Source organism: Xyrauchen texanus, chromosome 8 (genome assembly GCF_025860055.1).
Source record: "Xyrauchen texanus isolate HMW12.3.18 chromosome 8, RBS_HiC_50CHRs, whole genome shotgun sequence".
In the NCBI taxonomy this organism is placed as follows: domain Eukaryota; kingdom Metazoa; phylum Chordata; class Actinopteri; order Cypriniformes; family Catostomidae; genus Xyrauchen; species Xyrauchen texanus.
Window position 1 is genome coordinate 45,669,530 of NC_068283.1, and position 22,234 is coordinate 45,691,763.

The following is a 22,234-nucleotide window of genomic DNA, read 5'->3' on the forward strand; positions in this document are numbered from 1 at the left end:
GTGTGTGTGTGTGTGTGTGTGTGTGTGTGTGTGTGTGTGTGTGTGTGTGTGTGTGTGTGTGTCCAAAATATAAATAGTCAGATTAATCTAAATGAGATCATGTAAAAATCAGAGGATGTTGACAAAGATATGTCAAGACTTATCAGAGTTGTGGCTTACATTGATATATAGACATTAAACTGTATAGACATTAAACTGTATAGACATTAAACTGTATAAACATTAAACTGTATAAACATTAAACTGTATAGACATTAATCTGTATAGACATTAAACTGTATAGACATTAAACTGTATAGACATTAAACTGTATAGACATTAATCTGTATAGACATTAAACTGTATAGACATTAAACTGTATAGACATTAATCTGTATAGACATTAAACTGTATAGACATTAAACTGTATAGATATTAAACTGTATAAACATTAAACTGTATAGACATTAAACTGTATAGACATTAATCTGTATAGACATTAATCTGTATAGACATTAAACTGTATAGACATTAAACTGTATAGATATTAAACTGTATAAACATTAAACTGTATAGACATTAATCTGTATAGACATTAAACTGTATAGACATTAAACTGTATAGACATTAATCTGTATAGACATTAAACTGTATAGATATTAAACTGTATAAACATTAAACTGTATAGACCTTAAACTGTATAGACATTAAACTGTATAGACATTAATCTGTATAGACATTAAACTGTATAGACATTAAACTGTATAGACATTAATCTGTATAGACATTAAACTGTACAGAAATTAAACTGTATAAACATTAAACTGTATAGATATTAAGCTGTATGAACATTAAACTGTATAGACATTAATCTGTATAGACATTAAACTGTATAGACATTAAACTGTATAGATATTAATCTGTATAGACATTAAACTGTATAGACATTAATCTGTATAGACATTAAACTGTATAGATATTAAACTGTATAGACATTAAACTGTATAGACATTAAACTGTATAGATATTAATCTGTATAGACATTAAACTGTATAGACATTAATTTGTATAGACATTAAACTGTATAGATATTAAACTGTATAGACATTAAACTGTATAGACATTAAACTGTATAGATATTAATCTGTATAGACATTAAACTGTATAGACATTAATCTGTATAGACATTAAACTGTATAGACATTAAACTGTATAGATATGAATCTGTATAGACATTAAACTGTATAGATATTAATCTGTATAAACATTAAACTGTATAGACATTAAACTGTATAGATATTAATCTGTATAGACATTAAACTGTATAGACATTAATCTGTATAGACATTAAACTGTATAGATATTAAACTGTATAGACATTAAACTGTATAGACATTAAACTGTATAGATATTAATCTGTATAGACATTAAACTGTATAGACATTAATTTGTATAGACATTAAACTGTATAGATATTAAACTGTATAGACATTAAACTGTATAGACATTAAACTGTATAGATATTAATCTGTATAGACATTAAACTGTATAGACATTAATCTGTATAGACATTAAACTGTATAGACATTAAACTGTATAGATATGAATCTGTATAGACATTAAACTGTATAGATATTAATCTGTATAGACATTAAACTGTATAGACATTAAACTGTATAGACATTAAACTGTATAGACATTGCACTGGATACTATTTGTCAAGTATCTTTACTTTGTGAAGGTGTGTTATTGTTCCTCTGGGGCTTACTTTAGGATGTAAATGTATTTGAACAGCTTTTGTGATTAAAAAAAAACGTCACACCATTTCCTTCCAATTGTACTTGAAATAATCCAAGCACAAACATGATATTTATAGCAGAATTTCAATTCTTTTGTGGATGAACAGAGCTTCAGTTGTGCAAGTTCTTGAGTATGTGAATGTTTATACAGCGGTTGATTGACAGGTGAAGAAGACTGCATGTGTGTTCATGTTACAAGCACATTGCGGTCACGTGTTTTCAACCACCACTGAAATGAGTTCAAGTGGACAGATCTCTAAACGTGTTTCTACATGAGTGATAGAGACAGAAATCCCACTTCTTCTGCATTTTCACTGATGGCTGTTCCTTATTTTTCATTCATCCGAGCTACAATCATTTGTTTTAGGTCTGTCAGTTTTGCACACCCCGTTTATTGGGCCGGGCTGACAGATGAGAATAAAACTGTTAAAACAGGACAGAATGAAGAAACGAGAGAAACAGGTCTGCGCTGCACGTAATCCTCAGCAGTTATCTTTATTTAACTGGTTTTTTCCCCACATTGTTTTAAACAATAAAGGGATTTTCTTTTCTTTTGTTACTTCAAAACCAAGTTATATTTTTTCACAATCAATATACATCTCCTTTTTCACTTATTTTCTTGTTCACAGAATTCACATTTACATTAGGTATTCAAATAAACCTATAAACTTAACTCTCTGCATCTATAAAGATAAGCCAAAATGTATTTACACACATATAAATGTTTTACATGAATTAACTTGTAAGGCAATCATTACCTGAGATATTTATGTAATACACATATTTAACCTTCAATTGTTATTGGTTTGAGCTTTAACAATGTCACCACTTTGTATTAATATGAATATTCTCCTTTACATAACAGGAAACAATGTAATATTACATTTGTGCACACTGAAATTATTACTTGTACCATGTGACTGGGAAAGTGCATTAACTTAGTACATATATGAATTTTCATGGAACTCAACACAGATATTATGAGTAAAGATTAATAATGAACACTATAAGATGGTAACAGGAGCCTTTTTGAGGTAAATTAATTACATTAATTGAACGCACCACAGCGGAGTTCCCAAATGGTGGACTATGGTCAAATTTGACATCTTTTCACACATCAGAGCAATTACACTTATGACAACACAAGCATATACGTGTGTGTTATGCAACCTGATATATTTTGTGTTATTTTTCCACAGTCATACCTGTTAAAAGAGGACAGAATGAAGAGACAAGACAAACAGGTCTGCGCTGCACGTAATCCCCAGCAGTTATGAGGCGCACAGGCCCAGTATCACTATTTTCACCCACAATCTCCCAAACTCCTCTTTCAAAGCCACAGTCCACTTTCAAAATATGAGTCCCATTATCATTCAATACAAAACTGCGGTTTAAATGTAGTCAATTGTCCACAAGAAGTAACACAGAAATAAAGCATCACATTTCTGTCGAGAGATATTTTTATATCTGCTGAACAATACAAACATTATCCAAATGTGTACATACTTTTGGTGTGTCACACCAGTCTGACTTCACAAAAATCATACTATTATAATTTTAGTTGGACTAAGAGGTTACATGATATTTTATTGATTATTGTTTATTCTAAATTAAATTGAACTTTATAAAGTGCATGTAAATGTACACGGACACTCTCTGCTGAAAAAATTAAATAAAAAGCCTCTGGAGGTTTGGTTGTCTCTTTTTACTTGTTTACTACATGTCTAATATCTAATACTAATTCTGATGTAATCAAACATTAAGAGAAATGTATGTCAGAAACTCTAATACAATCAGTTCTCTAATTGTGAAGTTTGGCTGAAGGCACACAGGTATGAATCACCTCTGAAATGACTTTTCTCTTCAATACCCTCTGAGGAACCTGCCCAGAAGAGCAAGAGTGACAAGAAATGTAAGATATAGTCACGCTGCAAACCACCTGTTCAATTCAAAGAATGAGGAACCTTGTTAGAGAAAAACATATTTTCTAAGTCAGTGGTTTGTTTCCCTGTATACACAAGTGTACAGGTTTATAGGTGGTGCAAATCTTGGGTGCATGCTCCACAACAATGTGTAGATGGTGTAGGCAAGCTACTATGAGCGTAGGAACAGATGTATTTGGGCTGCACAGAGCCTCCACAGATGCCCCAAAATGTTGTGTGATTCCCCACAACCCTGAGGGGGCATCAAATATGGGAGCAGGCCGTGCCAGCCATGAACTTTTCTCTCTTAAGTCTTTCTCTCCACTTAGAAAATCTGATTCGGCTTGGGCCTTTAAATGCTCATAAAATGTGCCGGGGAAGGCATTCTTTTCCGTTCTTAATCTTTCATGAGGAAAAGACCCCGTGGAGGCCACACCCTGCCCTATGCAACTTTAACATTTACCATGGTTTTACCACAGAAATCTTATATCTTTAAACATCCAGAGATTGTTTGTATGCAATAATAAGATAGCGCTTAAATATGTAACATATATGGTAATGTCACTCTTGATATAGGGGCATATATGTCATATAATACATTTCTGTATGGGATAAAATGCAGTGCAAGATTGTGAAGGTGTCAATTTGATTTATAAATCAAATGAATAAAACAAAATGTAATTGAACATTTGGACGTGGGACAGACTACTCACAGAGAAGAAGCGTTGGGCAACGCCCAAAGAAAGTCATTTATGTACTCGTAAACGTGTACAATCCCAGAGGAAAATTTTACTGCTCAAAGCTTTCTTTTCTATAGCTCAGGAGACAAATTTGAGATTCTCATCTAAGCCTTATTTTAATCTCTATTTTGTCTAAAATGTTTCTCATATGTTTCTCCTAAAATTCACTAGGAGCAATAGGTGAGACAGAGGAAAATTTTACTGCTCAGAGCTTGCTTTTAGGAGACAAATTTGAGATTCTCATCTAAGCCTCATTTTAATCTCTATTTTGTCTAAAATGCTTCTCATGTTTCTCCTAAAATTCACTAGGTGAGACAGAATAATCAGAGGGAGTCATACCTGAGACTAAAAGGAGATGTCTTGCTAATCTCAATTCGGTGTTTTTAATGACTCCTTTATTTCTCCTTTGAAAAAGAAAATGAGCAATACTGGAGCTACTATGGAGCAATATCCAAGTCTCTCGCTCACTCTCCCTCTCATGCACACAAACACACACGCACGCACATGAATTACTAATTCAATCATATGAACTTTTCCTCCTACCAGACTAGATTCACCATTCTAAACAACACAGATCATCCACTTCAGAACATCTTGATGGACCAAAGAAACAACAGACGGGAATGCTACTCTCTCTTCACTGCAGGACAGACAGAAGATCTATCCACAACCATCAGGCTTTAAAAATCTATAGCAAATGGCAGATTAGCTGATGTAATAAAGAAATAAAGAAATTTGAATCTGAATCTTTATTTAAATCAAAATAACATTAACAAATTTAAAGACATTTTAAAGACAGCAAAAACTGTTTAAACATGGTCATTACAAAACTAAAGTGCTTTTTTTTGTGTAAAATTCTGTTTTTAAAACAGTAACAATTTTAACAATGTTATGAGCAGTGGCAGGCCAGGTTTACAACAATTCACAACAATAAACTTGAGTCTCTGAAGCCAACATACATAATTTGAAAACAAGGACTTTTGGTGAACATTGTCATTTCAACAAATGTCTCTGTGTGCCCCATCCGATATTTAGTGTTGTGGCCCTGATGCGGCATTTGTTTATGAAGGCTTTTTTGACCTTACTTTTCTCAACCGGTGTCCAACCATCCAGTGTACTACAGCGCATGACGTAAGCTGCAAGAATAAAAGAAAAGAAAGCACAAATTACAGATTGCATTGAGTAACCGCAGTTACCACAACAGTATTAACAACTTTTTTCATCCTGATACGACAAAATTCACATTGTAATATCTCTATGGATCAAACATAAGGAAATGCAGCAAAACTGTGAGGACAGTGAAACAATCATAACATTTAACGTAGCTATGTGATATATGGGTATCCAACACCTCTTATTGGGTTCCCACACATTTTTTACCTATGAATTTTCACAACTTTTTCCACAAATTGTTAACCACATGAGCAACATACTTACTTAGAATTGCATTGACTTTGAACTTATCCAGGACTCTCTTCCCATCTGGCACCTTTCCGTGTTTCCCAAATGCCACAGCATTCTGGCACTCCTCTGCAGTAAAGAATTCATCAAAAAGAAGATGGAACAAGCGAAGGCAGTCCTTCTTTGCGGTTGCATGGATTGCAGCCAGGTGAGTCGAGGACAAGAAGAGGCCACTTCCTGGATATAGCTCCTGCTGCCGAGATCTGCCTTTTGGAGCCCAAACACCAGCCTGAGGTTGGATCTGTTCCACTTTGTCCAGAAAACTTCTGAATGCCTCGAGGTGCTCACCACCTGTGACACAAAAGATGTATATTACCTTACAGGGAAACAGCAGCATTCATAAAGTAAAATAAAAAATAAAAAAGACAAGTTTTTAAAAAGTCCAAAAGATTTCATGATTGGAATTTGGTTTTACCAAATTGTTTAAAGCTTTTAAGATTTAGCTTAAGCATCAAATAACTCTCAATGTCCATAGTAGTAAGACAATGTAGTAGAACTTTAAACATATACCAATATAAAAACATAATTACAATTTTATGTTGCACAATTTAATACACTAGATTATTACCCACGTTTTTTTTTACACAACTCTTCTGAATAGATATTAGGTGTGTTAGAAAAACTGTGAGAGAAAAAAAGAAGTGTTAAAAGAACAAGTAATTGCAACAGAGAGACAAAACATACTTACTTATACCACACAGCACATCATGCAGTTTGGCCTTTTCCTCCACTAATTTTTCCACCTCTGTCTTGCATGCTTCGCATGGCTTCCATGATCTGTCTTCTGCTGACTCAGGCGAAATGAAACATGGTTCTCCATATTCTGGAATTGGATCACGCTCGATGATTAAAGTATCTGCAGATGAGCTTGAAGAAGTCTCATGTACAGAGGTGCTTGTCTGGCTCTGGTCCCCAAGAACAGCAGGTTTTTGATGTGTATTAGGACTGTGCAACATTTTGAGGAAGCTTTCTTTGGCTGTAGGAGCTGGTGGCTGTCTTCGCTGATCCAAATCTGCCAAAACAGGCTGCTGTTGTGTTTGGTCTGAAGGCGTGGGTAGTACTGTGTGAGGCTGGTGATGCTTTGAATACTGCGAAAGGCTGGAATTGTGTGGAATTGGAGACAGAGTAGTTCCATACTGGTTGAGCGACTGGACTGGTGAATGCTGGTAATGTTGTGGCGTATTTGGTGATGACTGGGAAACTGGAAGTTGGTACTGTGGCCAGGCAGTTGCATGCTGGTGCTGTGGCTGGACAGGTAGAAATGACTCTGTAGGTGGAGGCTGGTACACTTGCCAGGTTGTTGGAGGCTGAATGACATTTTGTTCCACAGTATTTGGGTGATCCTGTGCAGAGGTGGACTGGCCTGCTTGAGGTAGGAATGGAAGGTTGTAGAATCTTTGTGCAGCTGCATCTCTTTTTTTCATGTCCTTCTTTGTCGCCTTCTTGGTATCCACCGTTTTGTCAGCTGTTCCAATGAAGTCTACTGTAGCATTGTAGAACTTATTGTCAGACCATCTTGCAAGTACTTTTTCTCCTGGTGTCAGATCTCTAAAGCAAGCGATGGGTTTATCATCTTTGTTTAGAATATCACAGAGATTAAAAATCTTTGCTGTGTATCCATCTTCAAAGGTCAAAAATACAAAAAGTCCTGAAAATGAACACAAAGTAAACAAAAAGGAGATTGTGAGTAAATCAGTGCAGGCTAAGAATCAATCTTACTTAAACATGCTACTATATCTTTATTGTCTTATATCTAACCCTCTTAGCAAAGCAACAAAATTACCTCTTCACTTTAGCCTTCAACTAGGATTAACTTTATTCTTTTAGCACTTTCAAATTTATTCGCTCCTGCAACTCTTTGATTTATGCACTCTCTATTCTATTTTTTCAATGTTTTTAATCCCTTTCATTATTTAATTATCACACATTTTATTTGTTTATTTATTTATTTTACACATTGTCTATGAAGAGTATGGCGCAGGAATATTTTTTTGTAAAGAACTTTGAGCTGCATTCCTATACAAATTATTTTATCCCTTAAATTTTGAGATGATTCGCAAAATTAATGTACAAATAAGTTGCACTCCTTTTTCATGACATTCCATTAAAAATTCCTGTAGGCTCCTTGTGCCAGCTACCAATATACAGTATTTATAAAAATTCCAGGAGACCAAATACTGACGAATATTTTGGTTAGTAAAGTGTCCAAAGTACGTTAAAAATAAACACTTAAACCAGTTTTAATACTTAAAAAAATTAGCTAAGCCGTAGTATAGTAAAATAACTCAATTACCATCTTGGTTATCTCTGGGGGAGCTGTCTGGTTCATACAAACTCATCTTTTTCGGAGGGTTTCGCGCTCTTCTGGGCAGTTTTGTATTAGCTGCACTCATTCTGTAACATAAACAAAAGTACAACACATTTAATTATTGGGGTCTCACTGCACGAGATCAAATTTTTCCAATCATACACAATTTATGTAACTTCAAGAATGTATAGGCCTCGCTGAATGTAGAAATATTTTTATTATTTTTTTTTTTTTTTACATAAAGATGTTTATTGCAGAAAGCTAATTACCATGGCCTTCCTAGCAAGCCAACTATTTGCTACAAAATACGACCAGTTTCTTCAGAGAGTATCAGAACCAGGATACACTCGCCATTTAAAATGGCGAATTTACCCAAATTCTGTTTTAAAAAAACATGTTGCTTACCTTCTTTTGAGTCCTGCAACTGTTTTTTCCTCCATTCCGTCTGCCTGCAACTCATACGTTAACTTACGCGCGCCTTAACCTCGTTGATTCAGCAGCACCCCTCCACTGTGAATTAACCAATGACGATGCAGCATTTGTGACTGATGGCGCTCTCTTCTAATGCTGACGTTGGGGCTGCATCATCTACAAGGTTCAAGGTTCACAGTGTTTTTGCGCCAACTGAAGCTCAAAAAAGAAAACAAAGGTGGCGGTGCAGCATCTATAAGCTGTGAGTGGATACAGCGACTTTTTAATAATAGAATAAACTTTGTGTTTTCTTTGTAATTTAAGGTTTTTGTGAGCTTTGTAAATGTACAACACATTATCTTTTAGTACTTTTTTATTTTTACATTAAAAAAAATCAAGTTTTATTTTTATTTCAGTTAACTGAAATAGTTCTTACACGCCCATTATTTCAGTGTCATATAATTTTGTTTTCATTTACTACAATAAACTTATGAAACCCTAATAATGAAATGGTTAGTAAAATAAGTGATTGTCACATGCCAAGAGTTTTCACTTGTGCATTCTGTACCAGCTATAAATGTTACAACTGCGATCATTTTCATTATGATCATAATTTAGTCAACTTTATGTTAATCAATTTCTATTTAATAGGAAAGGTTGCACGTGTGTATAATTATTCATTTAATGTTACCCTTTTCAGTCTGAATAAATTTAATATATTTTGTGCCCTCTTATGAACTATCTGTACCTTTTTTTTTCTGTCAACCACAGGCTATTTTCCCTGCAGCCCCTGGCCGACACCAGTCAATATTGCTCTTCCATAGAGGTTACTGATACATTTGATAGTAGGGGGGGGGTAAGTGTAACACTATTTAACACTGTGTATTAGACTGCACTGTCTATACCACCATCATCAAAGAAGAGCTCAAATAGGGAAAATAATTCACACTTCCCAGCAGTATGTCAAAACCAAAAGACGAAACAATTACAAGTGTTATTTAAGTGTTATCAAATATGGACAGATTAAATTATTGTGTTCCTACAAAGAACCCAATGAAGGTCAGAATGAGATAAAACTTGCATTTTTGAATGAATTTGCAGTTGCAAGCATAAATCTTCTACAAGATACTTTGACAGGTGGAACGTGTTTCCATATTGTTAGCCTCCTGGAAGTTCCTGTGAGAAAGACAGTGGTAGGACTAGAAAGTATTTTGGGCAAGTTGATGTTCATTGATTTGTCCTCAATGCCTGGTATTGTGTTTGCTGCACATTTCCCTAACAAACTTGAAAGGGACTAAAGATATTATAAAGTCAAAGATATGATCTTATTTTGAACAGAAGAGCCCATGATTTTTCCAACTAGTTGAAAATCCTTACTGAAAATGTAAAATATGTTGATGGACAAATAGTTTATACTGTGATGCCATCTCAACTGTTTTATATGGGCAAATCTATTGTCATCAAAAAGGTCACTTGGGGATAACATGAGAAGATGCATACATCTGAATATACAACATTACATTTATTAATGATATGAGTTTTTGGCAGTTAAACTTTGATACATCTGAAATGTTGAAATTGTAATTTCTTTGCTCTCAAGTTACCAATAAATTACTGTTTTTATTTTACAATGTGTTTTGTGTGGTTAATAAAATTATTTGACTGAATTACATGCAGTGAAATATTTCAAATCATTTATAGAAAATAATATAAAAGAAGAGGGTCTTTGCAGCCTAAAATAAAAGATTTACAATTAATTTATTCATACAGTAATACATTATATTAAAAAATTATGTGGATTAATCATATGATATGAAACAACCAAGACAGTGATCCAAGTCTGAGAATTCAATGAGCACTTGTGGAAATCTCTTCCTTTGCTCTATCTGAGTTTAGCATGAGATGCATGAATTGAAGCTGGGATGAGAGTATATTGAGTTCATGGAGAGAACTCTCTGATTTCTCTGTCTGAGATCACAAAGAGACACAGAAGTTGAGAAACTCTGAGCATTATATTAGAGCTTGTTGAGATCTCTTCTGAAACTTAAAAGGAGACTAAATTGAGATTTAGTGCATCTTATTGCTCCAGAGAAAAGCCTGAGACACAGGAGAAATAAACCTTTGTCTCAGTTTGGTGTCATATGGATCTCAAAGTTGTCTAGGAGAAATAAATGAAACATTTTGGAGATCTCTTTTCAGATTTTCTTTTCCTCTGGGATGTACTGAGATTGTTGACTGATTATTTTACAAGACTATCATATGGCCTATAATTTGACTGGTGAAAACAATCATCATCCCAGTATAGTATTTAAAAAATACTTATCAAGTTGTAAGAATTACAGAATAACTTATCATGTAAAACTGGACTTTTATTCACTGCTGGTTTTTAATTGTGTGTGTGTGTGTGTGTGTGTGTGTGTGTGTGTGTGTGTGTGTGTGTGTGTGTGTGTGTGTGTGTGTGTGTGTGTGTGTGTGTGTGTGTGTGTGTGTCTGTGTGTGTGTGTGTCCAAAATATAAATAGTCAGATTAATCTAAATGAGATCATGTAAAAATCAGAGGATGTTGACAAAGATATGTCAAGACTTATCAGACTTGTGGCTTACATTGATATATAGACATTAATCTGTATAGACATTAATCTGTATAGACATTAAACTGTATAGATATTAATCTGTATAGATATTAAACTGTATAGATATTAATCTGTATAGACATTAAACTGTATAAACATTAAACTGTATAGACATTAAACTGTATAGACATTAATCTGTATAGACATTTATCTGTATAGACATTAAACTGTATAGATATTAAACTGTATAGACATTAAACTGTATAGACATTAATCTGTATAGACATTAAACTGTATAGACATTAAACTGTATAGACATTAATCTGTATAGACATTTATCTGTATAGACATTAAACTGTATAGACATTAAACTGTATAGACATTAATCTGTATAGATATTAATCTGTATAGACATTAAACTGTATACACATTAATCTGTATAGACATTAATCTGTATAGACATTAAACTGTATAGACATTAAACTGTATAGACATTAATCTGTATAGACATTAAACTGTATAGATATTAAACTGTATAGACATTAAACTGTATAGACATTAATCTGTATAGACATTAAACTGTATAGATATTAAACTGTATAGACATTAAACTGTATAGACATTAATCTGTATAGACATTAAACTGTATAGACATTAAACTGTATACACATTAATCTGTATAGACATTAATCTGTATAGACATTAAACTGTATAGACATTAAACTGTATAGACATTAATCTGTATAGACATTAATCTGTATAGACATTAAACTGTATAAACATTAAACTGTATAGACATTAAACTGTATAGACATTAATCTGTATAGACATTTATCTGTATAGACATTAAACTGTATAGACATTAATCTGTATAGACATTAATCTGTATAGACATTAAACTGTATAAACATTAAACTGTATAGACATTAATCTGTATAGACATTAAACTGTATAGACATTAATCTGTATAGACATTAAACTGTATAGATATTAAACTGTATAGACATTAAACTGTATAGACATTAAACTGTATAGATATTAATCTGTATAGGCATTAAACTGTATAGACATTAATCTGTATAGATATTAAACTGTATAGACATTAAACTGTATAGACATTAATCTGTATAGACATTAAACTGTATAGACATTAAACTGTATAGACATTAATCTGTATAGACATTAAACTGTATAGACATTAATCTGTATAGACATTAAACTGTATAGATATTAATCTGTATAGACATTAAACTGTATAGACATTAAACTGTATAGACATTAAACTGTATAGACATTGCACTGGATACTATTTGTCAAGTATCTTTACTTTGTGAAGGTGTGTTATTGTTCCTCTGGGGCTTACTTCAGAATATAAATATATTTGAACAGCTTTTGTGATTAAAAAAAAATGTCACACCATTTCCTTCCTATTATACTTGAAATAATCCAAGCACAAACATGATATTTATAGCAGAATTTCAATTCTTTTGTGGATAAACAGAGCTTCAGTTGTGCAAGTTCTTGAGTATGTGAATGTTTATACAGCGGTTGATTGACAGGTGAAGAAGACTGCATGTGTGTTCATGTTACAAGCACATTGCGGTCACGTGTTTTCAACCACCACTGAAATGAGTTCAAGTGGACAGATCTCTAAACGTGTTTCTACATGAGTGATAGAGACAGAAATCCCACTTCTTCTGCATTTTCACTGATGGCTGTTCCTTATTTTTCATTCATCCGAGCTACAATCATTTGTTTTAGGTCTGTCAGTGTTGCACACCCCGTTTATTGGGCCGGGCTGACAGATGAGAATAAACCTGTTAAAAGAGGACAGAATGAAGAGACAAGACAAACAGGTCTGCGCTGCACGTAATCCCCAGCAGTTATGAGGCGCACAGGCCCAGTATCACTATTTTCACCCGCAATCTCCCAAACTCCTCTTTCAAAGCCACAGTCCACTTTCAAAATATGAGTCCCATTATCATTCAATACAAAACTGCGGTTTAAATGTAGTCAATTGTCCACAAGAAGTAACACAGAAATAAAGCATCACATTTCTGTCGAGATATTCTTATATCTGCTGAACAATACAAACATTATCCAAATGTGTACATACTTTTGGTGTGTCACACCAGTCTGACTTCACAAAAATCAGACTATTACAATTTTAGTTGGACTAAGAGTTTACATGATATTTTATTGATTATTGTTTATTCTAAATTAAATTGAACTTTATAAAGTGCATGTAAATGTACACGGACACTCTCTGCTGAAAAAATTAAATAAAAGCCTCTGGAGGTTTGGTTGTCTCTTTTTACTTGTTTACTACATGTCTAATATCTAATACTAATAATGATGTAATCAAACATTAAGAGAATTGTATGTCAGAAACTCTAATACAATCAGTTCTCTAATTGTGAAGTTTGGCTGAAGGCACACAGGTATGAATCACCCCTGAAATGACTTTTCTCTTCAATACCCTCTGAGGAACCTGCCCAGAAGAACAAGAGTGACAAGAAATGTAAGAGATAGTCACGCTGCAAACCACCTGTTCAATTCAAAGAATGAGGAACCTTGTTACAGAAAAACATATTTTCCAAGTCAGTGGTTTGTTTCCCTGTATACACAAGTGTACAGGTTTATAGGTGGTGCAAATCTTGGGTGCATGCTCCACAACAATGTGTAGATGGTGTAGGCAAGCTACTATGAGCGTAGGAACAGATGTATTTGGGCTGCACAGAGCCTCCACAGATGCCCCAAAATGTTGTGTGATTCCCCACAACCCTGAGGGGGGGGGGGCATCAAATATGGGAGCAGGCCGTGCCAGCCATGAACTTTTCTCTCTTAAGTCTTTCTCTCCACTTAGAAAATCTGATTCGGCTTGGGCCTTTAAATGCTCATAAAATGTGCCGGGGAAGGCATTCTTTTCCGTTCTTAATCTTTCATGAGGAAAAGACCCCGTGGAGGCCACATCCTGCCCTATGCAACTTTAACATTTACCATGGTTTTACCACAGAAATCTTATATCTTCAAACATCCAGAGATTGTTTGTATGCAATAATAAGATAGCGCTTAAATATGTAACATATATGGTAATGTCACTCTTGATATAGGGGCATATACAGTGGGTACGGAAAGTATTCAGACCCCCTTACATTTTTCACTCTTTGTTATTTTGCAGCCATTTGCTAAAATCATTTAAGTTCATTTGTTTTCCTCATTATTGTACACACAGCACCCCATATTGACAGAAAAACACAGAATTGTTGACATTTTTGCACATTTATTAAAAAAGAAAAACTGAAATATCACATGGTCCTAAGTATTCAGACCCTTTGCTGTGACACTCGTATATTTAACTCAGGTGCTGTCCATTTCTTCTGATCATCCTTGAGATGGTTCTACACCTTCAATTGAGTCCAGCTGTGTTTGATTATACTGATTGGACTTGATTAGGAAAGCCACACACCTGTCTATATAAGACCTTACAGCTCACAGTGCATGTCAGAGCAAATGAGAATCATGAGGTCAAAGGAACTGCCTGAAGAGCTCAGAGACAGAATTGTGGCAAGGCACAGATCTGGCCAAGGTTACAAAAAATGTCTGCTGCCCTTAAGGTTCATAAGAGCACAGTGGCCTCCATAATCCTTAAATGGAAAACGTTTGGGACGACCAGAACCCTTCCTAGAGCTGGCCGTCCGGCCAAACTGAGCTATCGGGGAGAAGAGCCTTGGTGAGAGAGGTAAAGAAGAACCCAAAGATCACTGTGGCTGAGCTCCAGAGATGCAGTCGGGAGATGGGAGAAAGTTGTAGTAAGTCAACCATCACTGCAGCCATCCACCAGTCGGGGCTTTATGGCAGAGTGGCCCAACGGAAGCCTCTCCTCAGTGCAAGACACATGAAAGCCCGCATGGAGTTTGCTAAAAACACCTGAAGGACTCCAAGATGGTGATAAATAAGATTCTCTGGTCTGGTGAGACCAAGATAGAACTTTTTGGCCTTAATTCTAAGCGGTATGTATGGAGAAAACCAGGCACTGCTCATCACCTGTCCAATACAGTCTCAACAGTGAAGCATGGTGGTGGCAGCATCATGCTGTGGGGGTGTTTTTCAGCTGCAGGGACAGGACGACTGGTTGCAATCAAGGGAAAGATGAATGCGGCCAAGTACAGGGATATCCTGGACGAAAACCTTCTCCAGAGTGCTCTGGACCTAAGACTGGGCCGAAGATTCACCTTCCAACAAGACAATGACCCTAAGCACACCGCTAAAATAACGAAGGAGTGGCTTCACAACAACTCCGTGACTGTTCTTGAATGGCCCAGCCAGAGCCCTGACTTAAACCCAATTGAGCATCTCTGGAGAGACCTGAAAATGGCTGTCCACCAACGTTTACCATCCAACCTGACAGAACTGGAGAGGATCTGCAAGGAGGAATGGCAGAGGATACCCAAATCCAGATGTGAAAAACTTGTTGCATCTTTCCCAAAAGACTCATGGCTGTATTAGATCAAAAGAGTGCTTCTACTAAATACTGAACAAAGGGTCTGAATACTTAGGACCATGTGATATTTCAGTTTTTCTTTTTTAATAAATGTGCAAAAATGTCAACAATTCTGTGTTTTTCTGTCAATATGGGGTGCTGTGTGTACAATAATGAGGAAAAAAAATGAACTTAAATGATTTTAGCAAATGGCTGCAATATAACAAAGAGTGAAAAATGTAAGGGGGTCTGAATACTTTCCGTACCCACTGTATGTCATATAATACATTTCTGTATGGGATATAATGCAGTGCAAGATTGTGAAGGTGTCAATTTGATTTATAAATCAAATGAATAAAACAAAATGTAATTGAACATTTGGACGTGGGACAGACTACTCACAGAGAAGAAGCGTTGGGCAACGCCAAAGAAAGTCATTTATGTACTAAATGAGCGTGTACAATGTACTGAGATTGTTGACTGATTATTTTACAAGACTATCATATGGCCTATAATTTGACTGGTGAAAACAATCATCATCCCGTATAGTATTTAAAAAATACTTATCAAGTTGTAAGAATTACAGAATAACTTATCATGTAAAACTGGACTTTTATTCACTGCTGGTTTTTAATTGTGTGTGTGTGTGTGTGTGTGTGTGTGTGTGTGTGTGTGTGTGTGTGTGTGTGTGTGTGTGTGTGTGTGTGTGTGTGTGTGTGTGTGTGTGTGTGTGTGTGTGTGTGTGTGTGTGTGTGTGTGTCCAAAATATAAATAGTCAGATTAATCTAAATGAGATCATGTACAAATCAGAGGATGTTGACAAAGATATGTCAAGACTTATCAGACTTGTGGCTTACATTGATATATAGACATTAAACTGTATAGACATTAAACTGTATAAACATTAAACTGTATAGACATTAAACTGTATAGATATTAAACTGTATAGACATTAAACTGTATAGATATTAATCTGTATAGACATTAAACTGTATAGACATTAAACTGTATAAACATTAAACTGTATAGACATTAAACTGTATAGACATTAATCTGTATAGACATTAAACTGTATAGACATTAATCTGTATAGACATTAAACTGTATAGACATTAAACTGTATAAACATTAAACTGTATAGACATTAAACTGTATGGACATTAAACTGTATAGACATTAATCTGTATAGACATTAAACTGTATAAACATTAAACTGTATAGACATTAATCTGTATAGACATTAAACTGTATAGACATTAAACTGTATAAACATTAAACTGTATAGACATTAACTGTATGGACATTAAACTGTATAAACATTAAACTGTATAGACATTAAACTGTATAGACATTAATCTGTATAGACATTAAACTGTATAGACATTAAACTGTATAGACATTAATCTGTATAGATATTAAACTGTATAAACATTAAACTGTATAGACATTAAACTGTATAGATATTAAACTGTATAGACATTAATCTGTATAGATATTAAACTGTATAGATATTAAACTGTATAAACATTAAACTGTATAGACATTAAACTGTATAGACATTAAACTGTATAGACATTAATCTGTATAGACATTAAACTGTATAGACATTAATCTGTATAGACATTAATCTGTATAAACATTGAACTGTATAGACATTAATCTGTATAGACATTAAACTGTATAGACATTAAACTGTATAGATATTAAACTGTATAGACATTAATCTGTATAGACATTAAACTGTATAGACATTAAACTGTATAAACATTAAACTGTATAGACATTAAACTGTATAGACATTAATCTGTATAGACATTTATCTGTATAGACATTAAACTGTATAGACATTAAACTGTATAGATATTAAACTGTATAAACATTAAACTGTATAGACATTAATCTGTATAGACATTAAACTGTATAGATATTAAACTGTATAGACATTAAACTGTATAGATATTAATCTGTATAGACATTAAACTGTATAGACATTAATCTGTATAGATATTAAACTGTATAGACATTAAACTGTATAGACATTAATCTGTATAGACATTAAACTGTATAGACATTAAACTGTATAGACATTAATCTGTATAGACATTAAACTGTATAGATATTAATCTGTATAGACATTAAACTGTATAGACATTAAACTGTATAGACATTAAACTGTATAGATATTAAACTGTATAGACATTAATCTGTATAGACATTAAACTGTATAGACATTAATCTGTATAGACATTAAACTGTATAGACATTAAACTGTATAGACATTGCACTGGATACTATTTGTCAAGTATCTTTACTTTGTGAAGGTGTGTTATTGTTCCTCTGGGGATTACTTTAGAATGTAAATATATTTGAACAGCTTTTGTGATTAAAAAAAAATGTCACACCATTTCCTTCCTATTATACTTGAAATAATCCAAGCACAAACATGATATTTATAGCAGAATTTCAATTCTTTTGTGGATAAACAGAGCTTCAGTTGTGCAAGTTCTTGAGTATGTGAATGTTTATACAGCGGTTGATTGACAGGTGAAGAAGACTGCATGTGTGTTCATGTTACAAGCACATTGCGGTCACGTGTTTTCAACCACCACTGAAATGAGTTCAAGTGGACAGATCTCTAAACGTGTTTCTACATGAGTGATAGAGACAGAAATCCCACTTCTTCTGCATTTTCACTGATGGCTGTTCCTTATTTTTCATTCATCCGAGCTACAATCATTTGTTTTAGGTCTGTCAGTGTTGCACACCCGTTTATTGGGCCGGGCTGACAGATGAGAATAAACCTGTTAAAAGAGGACAGAATGAAGAGACAAGACAAACAGGTCTAGCGCTGCACGTAATCCCCAGCAGTTATGAGGCGCACAGGCCCAGTATCACTATTTTCACCCGCAATCTCCCAAACTCCTCTTTCAAAGCCACAGTCCACTTTCAAAATATGAGTCCCATTATCATTCAATACAAAACTGCGGTTTAAATGTAGTCAATTGTCCACAAGAAGTAACACAGAAATAAAGCATCACATTTCTGTCGAGATATTCTTATATCTGCTGAACAATACAAACATTATCCAAATGTGTACATACTTTTGGTGTGTCACACCAGTCTGACTTCACAAAAATCATACTATTATAATTTTAGTTGGACTTGTCAGCTTTTGGGACTGCTGTTTCCTTAGTTCTGCCACTAGATGTCATTCCACTCACCTGTAGCCTCAATTCAATTCAATTCAATTCAATTTTATTTGTATAGCGCCTTTCACAACACACATCGTTTCAAAGCAGCTTTACAGAATATTAGCATTAACAGACGATAAGAACTGTAATGTCTATAAAGTCGATTAATCATCATTGTGTAATTTAGATAAAATACGAATTTTAATAGTGTTTATAAATAATTAAATGATAATTGTATTAATAACCCCAGTGAGCAAGCTGTAGGCGACTGTGGCAAGGAACACAAAACTCCATAAGATGTAGATTAATGGAGAAAAATAACCTTGGGAGAAAACAGACTCACTGTGGGGGCCAGTTCCCCTCTGGCTAACATTATGAATGTAATGTAAATATTAATTATTTATAGGTAAAATCATGGTTTAAAATTATTAAACTAAGTGATAAGGGTCATTGATTTAACATAGATTGTGTTTGAACTGTAAGATTAATGACCAAAGTCTTTGAAGTCCATCTTGATTAATTGCAGAAGTTCACATAGATGCAATTGTCCTTGTTAATTGGCTGATGAAGGCTTTTGTTGGCAATTGTTAGTCTAAGCATTTCATTTCAGGATCGTAGTCCATAAATAGACCGTGGTGATGCGGGTTGTAGTTGGCATAATTTCATCCTCTGAAGTCCATCATAATAGATTGAAGTGATGTTTGGCTGGCACCGGCTGCATTTAGTCATCATCATTCTGCGACATGTAGCAGTGGAGTCCAACATGAAGTAGGAATGGTGCTGGATCCAGCCGGTTCTGGTGACCTCAGGATAGGAGTCGAGGTTGAGACAGGGAAACAAATAAAAAGATGTAAGCGTAGATGCCATTGAATTTATTGCAGAGTTAGAGATCATGCTCAATGTTTCTGGTTTCTGGTTCGGCAAACCCAACTAAAGCAGCCTAATTGTGGGATAAATTAGGTGTATGCCTGGCTAAATAGATGAGTCTTTAGTCTAGACTTAAACTGAGAGAGTGTGTCTGCATCTCGAACAGTGTTTGGGAGACTATTCCATAGTTTAGGAGCCAAATATGAAAAGGATCTTCCTCCTTTAGTGGATTTTGATATTCTAGGAACTATTAATAGGCCAGAATTTTGCGATCTTAATGAGCGTGTTGGAATATAAGCGTGTTAGAAGATCACTTAAGTACTGCGGAGCTAGACCATTCAAAGCTTTATGCGTAGTTAACAGAATTTTAAAATCAATCACGAATTTAACAGGTAGCCAATGTAACGATGATAAAATGGGGCTAATATGATCATATTTCTTGGTTCTCGTCAGCACTCTGGCTGCTGCATTTTGAACCAATTGAAGTTTATTTATTGATCTTGCTGGACATCCTCCCAGTAATGCATTACAATAATCTAGTCTTGAGGTCATGAGCATGAATTAGTTTTTAGGCATCAGCAACCGAGCATATGCCTTAATTTAGCAATATTTCTTAGGTGGAAGAATGCTGTTCTACAAACATTTGTAATTTGATTTTCAAAGGACAGATTGGTATCAAATATAACACCTAAGTTCTTTGCTGTTGAAGATGATGTAACAGTACATCCATCTAGAGTCAAATTATATTTTAGTGGCTTATTTTTAGAGTTTTTTGGTCCAATAATTAAAACCTCTGTTTTGTCAGAATTGAGTAGAAGGAAATTTCTGGCCATCCAATCATTTATTTCATTGATACACTCTGCTAATTTTGAGAATTGTGAAATCTCATCAGGTTTTGCAGAAATATAAAGTTGTGTATCGTCAGCATAGCAGTGGAAACACATTCCACGATTCCTGATAATATCTCCCAGGGAAGCATATACATGGAGAAAAGCAGAGGCCCTAAGACTGATCCCTGTGGCACTCCATACTTTACTTTTGTTTGGTTTGACAATTCCTCATTTAAATAGACAAAGTGGTAGCGGTCTGCTAAATATGACCTAAACCATGCTAATGCCACTCCACAAATTCCAACATAATTCTCCAGCCTATTCAAGAGAATGTTGTGATCTATAGTGTCGAATGCAGCACTAAGATCTAAAAGCACTAGAAGAGAAATGCAGCCGCGATCAGATGATAAGAGCAAGTCATTTGTAACTCTGATAAGTGCAGTCTCTGTACTGTGATGAGGCCTAAATCCTGATTGAAATTCTTCATATATACTATTTCTCTGTAGAAATGAACATATTTGGGAGGATACTACCTTTTCTAGTATTTTTGACATAAGCGGGAGATTTGAAATCGGTCTATAATTAGCAAGTTCTCCAGGATCAAGTTGTGGCTTCTTAATTAGCGGTTTGATAATTGCCATTTTAAAGTTTCTTGGTACATGTCCTAAGTATAGCGAGGAGTTAATGATATTAAGAAGAGGTTCTGATATTACAGGAGATACCTCTTTTAAGAGCTTAGTTGGTATAGGATCTAACAAACAAGTTGTGGCTTTTGATGTTTCGATAAGTTTTGTTAGCTCTTCATGACCTATGATAGCGAAGGATTGAAGTTGCACATGAGGGAAATTATTCGACACTGTTTTCTGAGGTGCTATGACAGATGATTGCATAATTCCAATTTTATTTCTGATTATTTCAATTTTATCAGTAAAGAAATTCATGAAGTCATTACTCTTGAGCTGTGGCGTAATATCTGGTTCGGTTGAGGCTTTATTCCTAACCAACTTAGCCACAGTACTGAATAAACATCTAGGATTGTTGTGGTTATTTTCTATGAGTTTACTAAAATATGCTGACCTGGCAGCTTTGAGTGCGTGTTTGTAGCTACAGACACTATCCTTCCATGCACCCTGAAATACTTCTAATTTTGTATTTTTCCACATAAGCTCCATTTTCCGAGCTGCTCTCTTGAGAGCATGAGTGTGATCATTGTACCATGGTGCAGGGCTTATTTCTTTAATTTTCTTTAATCGAAGTGGGGCGACAACATCAAGGGTGCTAGAGAAGACTGCATTTAAATTTTTTGTTATTTCATCAAGTTCTTCTGGGCTTTGGGGTTTATTGAGTATATGAGATAGATCTGGAAGAGTATTAGTGAAGTCATCTTTAGTGGTCGAAAGAATAGTTCTACCTGAGCGATAGCGTGGTGTAGATTGAGTAACATTAGCTGATTGCAGCATGCAAGAGACGAGGTAATGATCCGAGATGTCATCGCTCTGCTGCAGAATTTCTATATTATCAACATCAACTCCATATGAAAGAATTAAATCTAGCGTATGATTATGGCGATGAGTTGGTCCTGTTACATTTTGTCTGACTCCAAGAGAGTTGAGAATATCGATAAATGCTAATCCCAATGTATCATTTTCATTATCTATGTGAATGTTGAAG

At 34.6% G+C, this 22,234-nt stretch overlaps 3 protein-coding genes across 3 annotated transcripts in view; 2 read left to right on the forward strand and 1 right to left on the reverse strand.

Annotated features, from left to right (window-relative positions):
- The window catches only part of LOC127648277 (interferon-induced very large GTPase 1-like), a 341,847-nt gene that overhangs the window by 116,786 nt on the left and 202,827 nt on the right, over window positions 1–22,234 (forward strand).
- Window positions 1–22,234, forward strand: part of LOC127648266 (interferon-induced very large GTPase 1-like) — a 399,776-nt gene that overhangs the window by 75,908 nt on the left and 301,634 nt on the right. The window lies entirely within an intron of this gene.
- On the reverse strand, window positions 5,188–6,869 carry LOC127648342 (uncharacterized). Its single transcript, XM_052133002.1, has 3 exons — window positions 6,590–6,869; window positions 5,878–6,192; window positions 5,188–5,576 (listed from the first exon to the last, which is right to left on the reverse strand). The coding sequence occupies exons 1-3, from the start codon at window positions 6,855–6,857 to the stop codon at window positions 5,434–5,436; spliced, it is 726 nt and encodes a 241-aa protein (XP_051988962.1). The 5' UTR covers window positions 6,858–6,869; the 3' UTR covers window positions 5,188–5,433.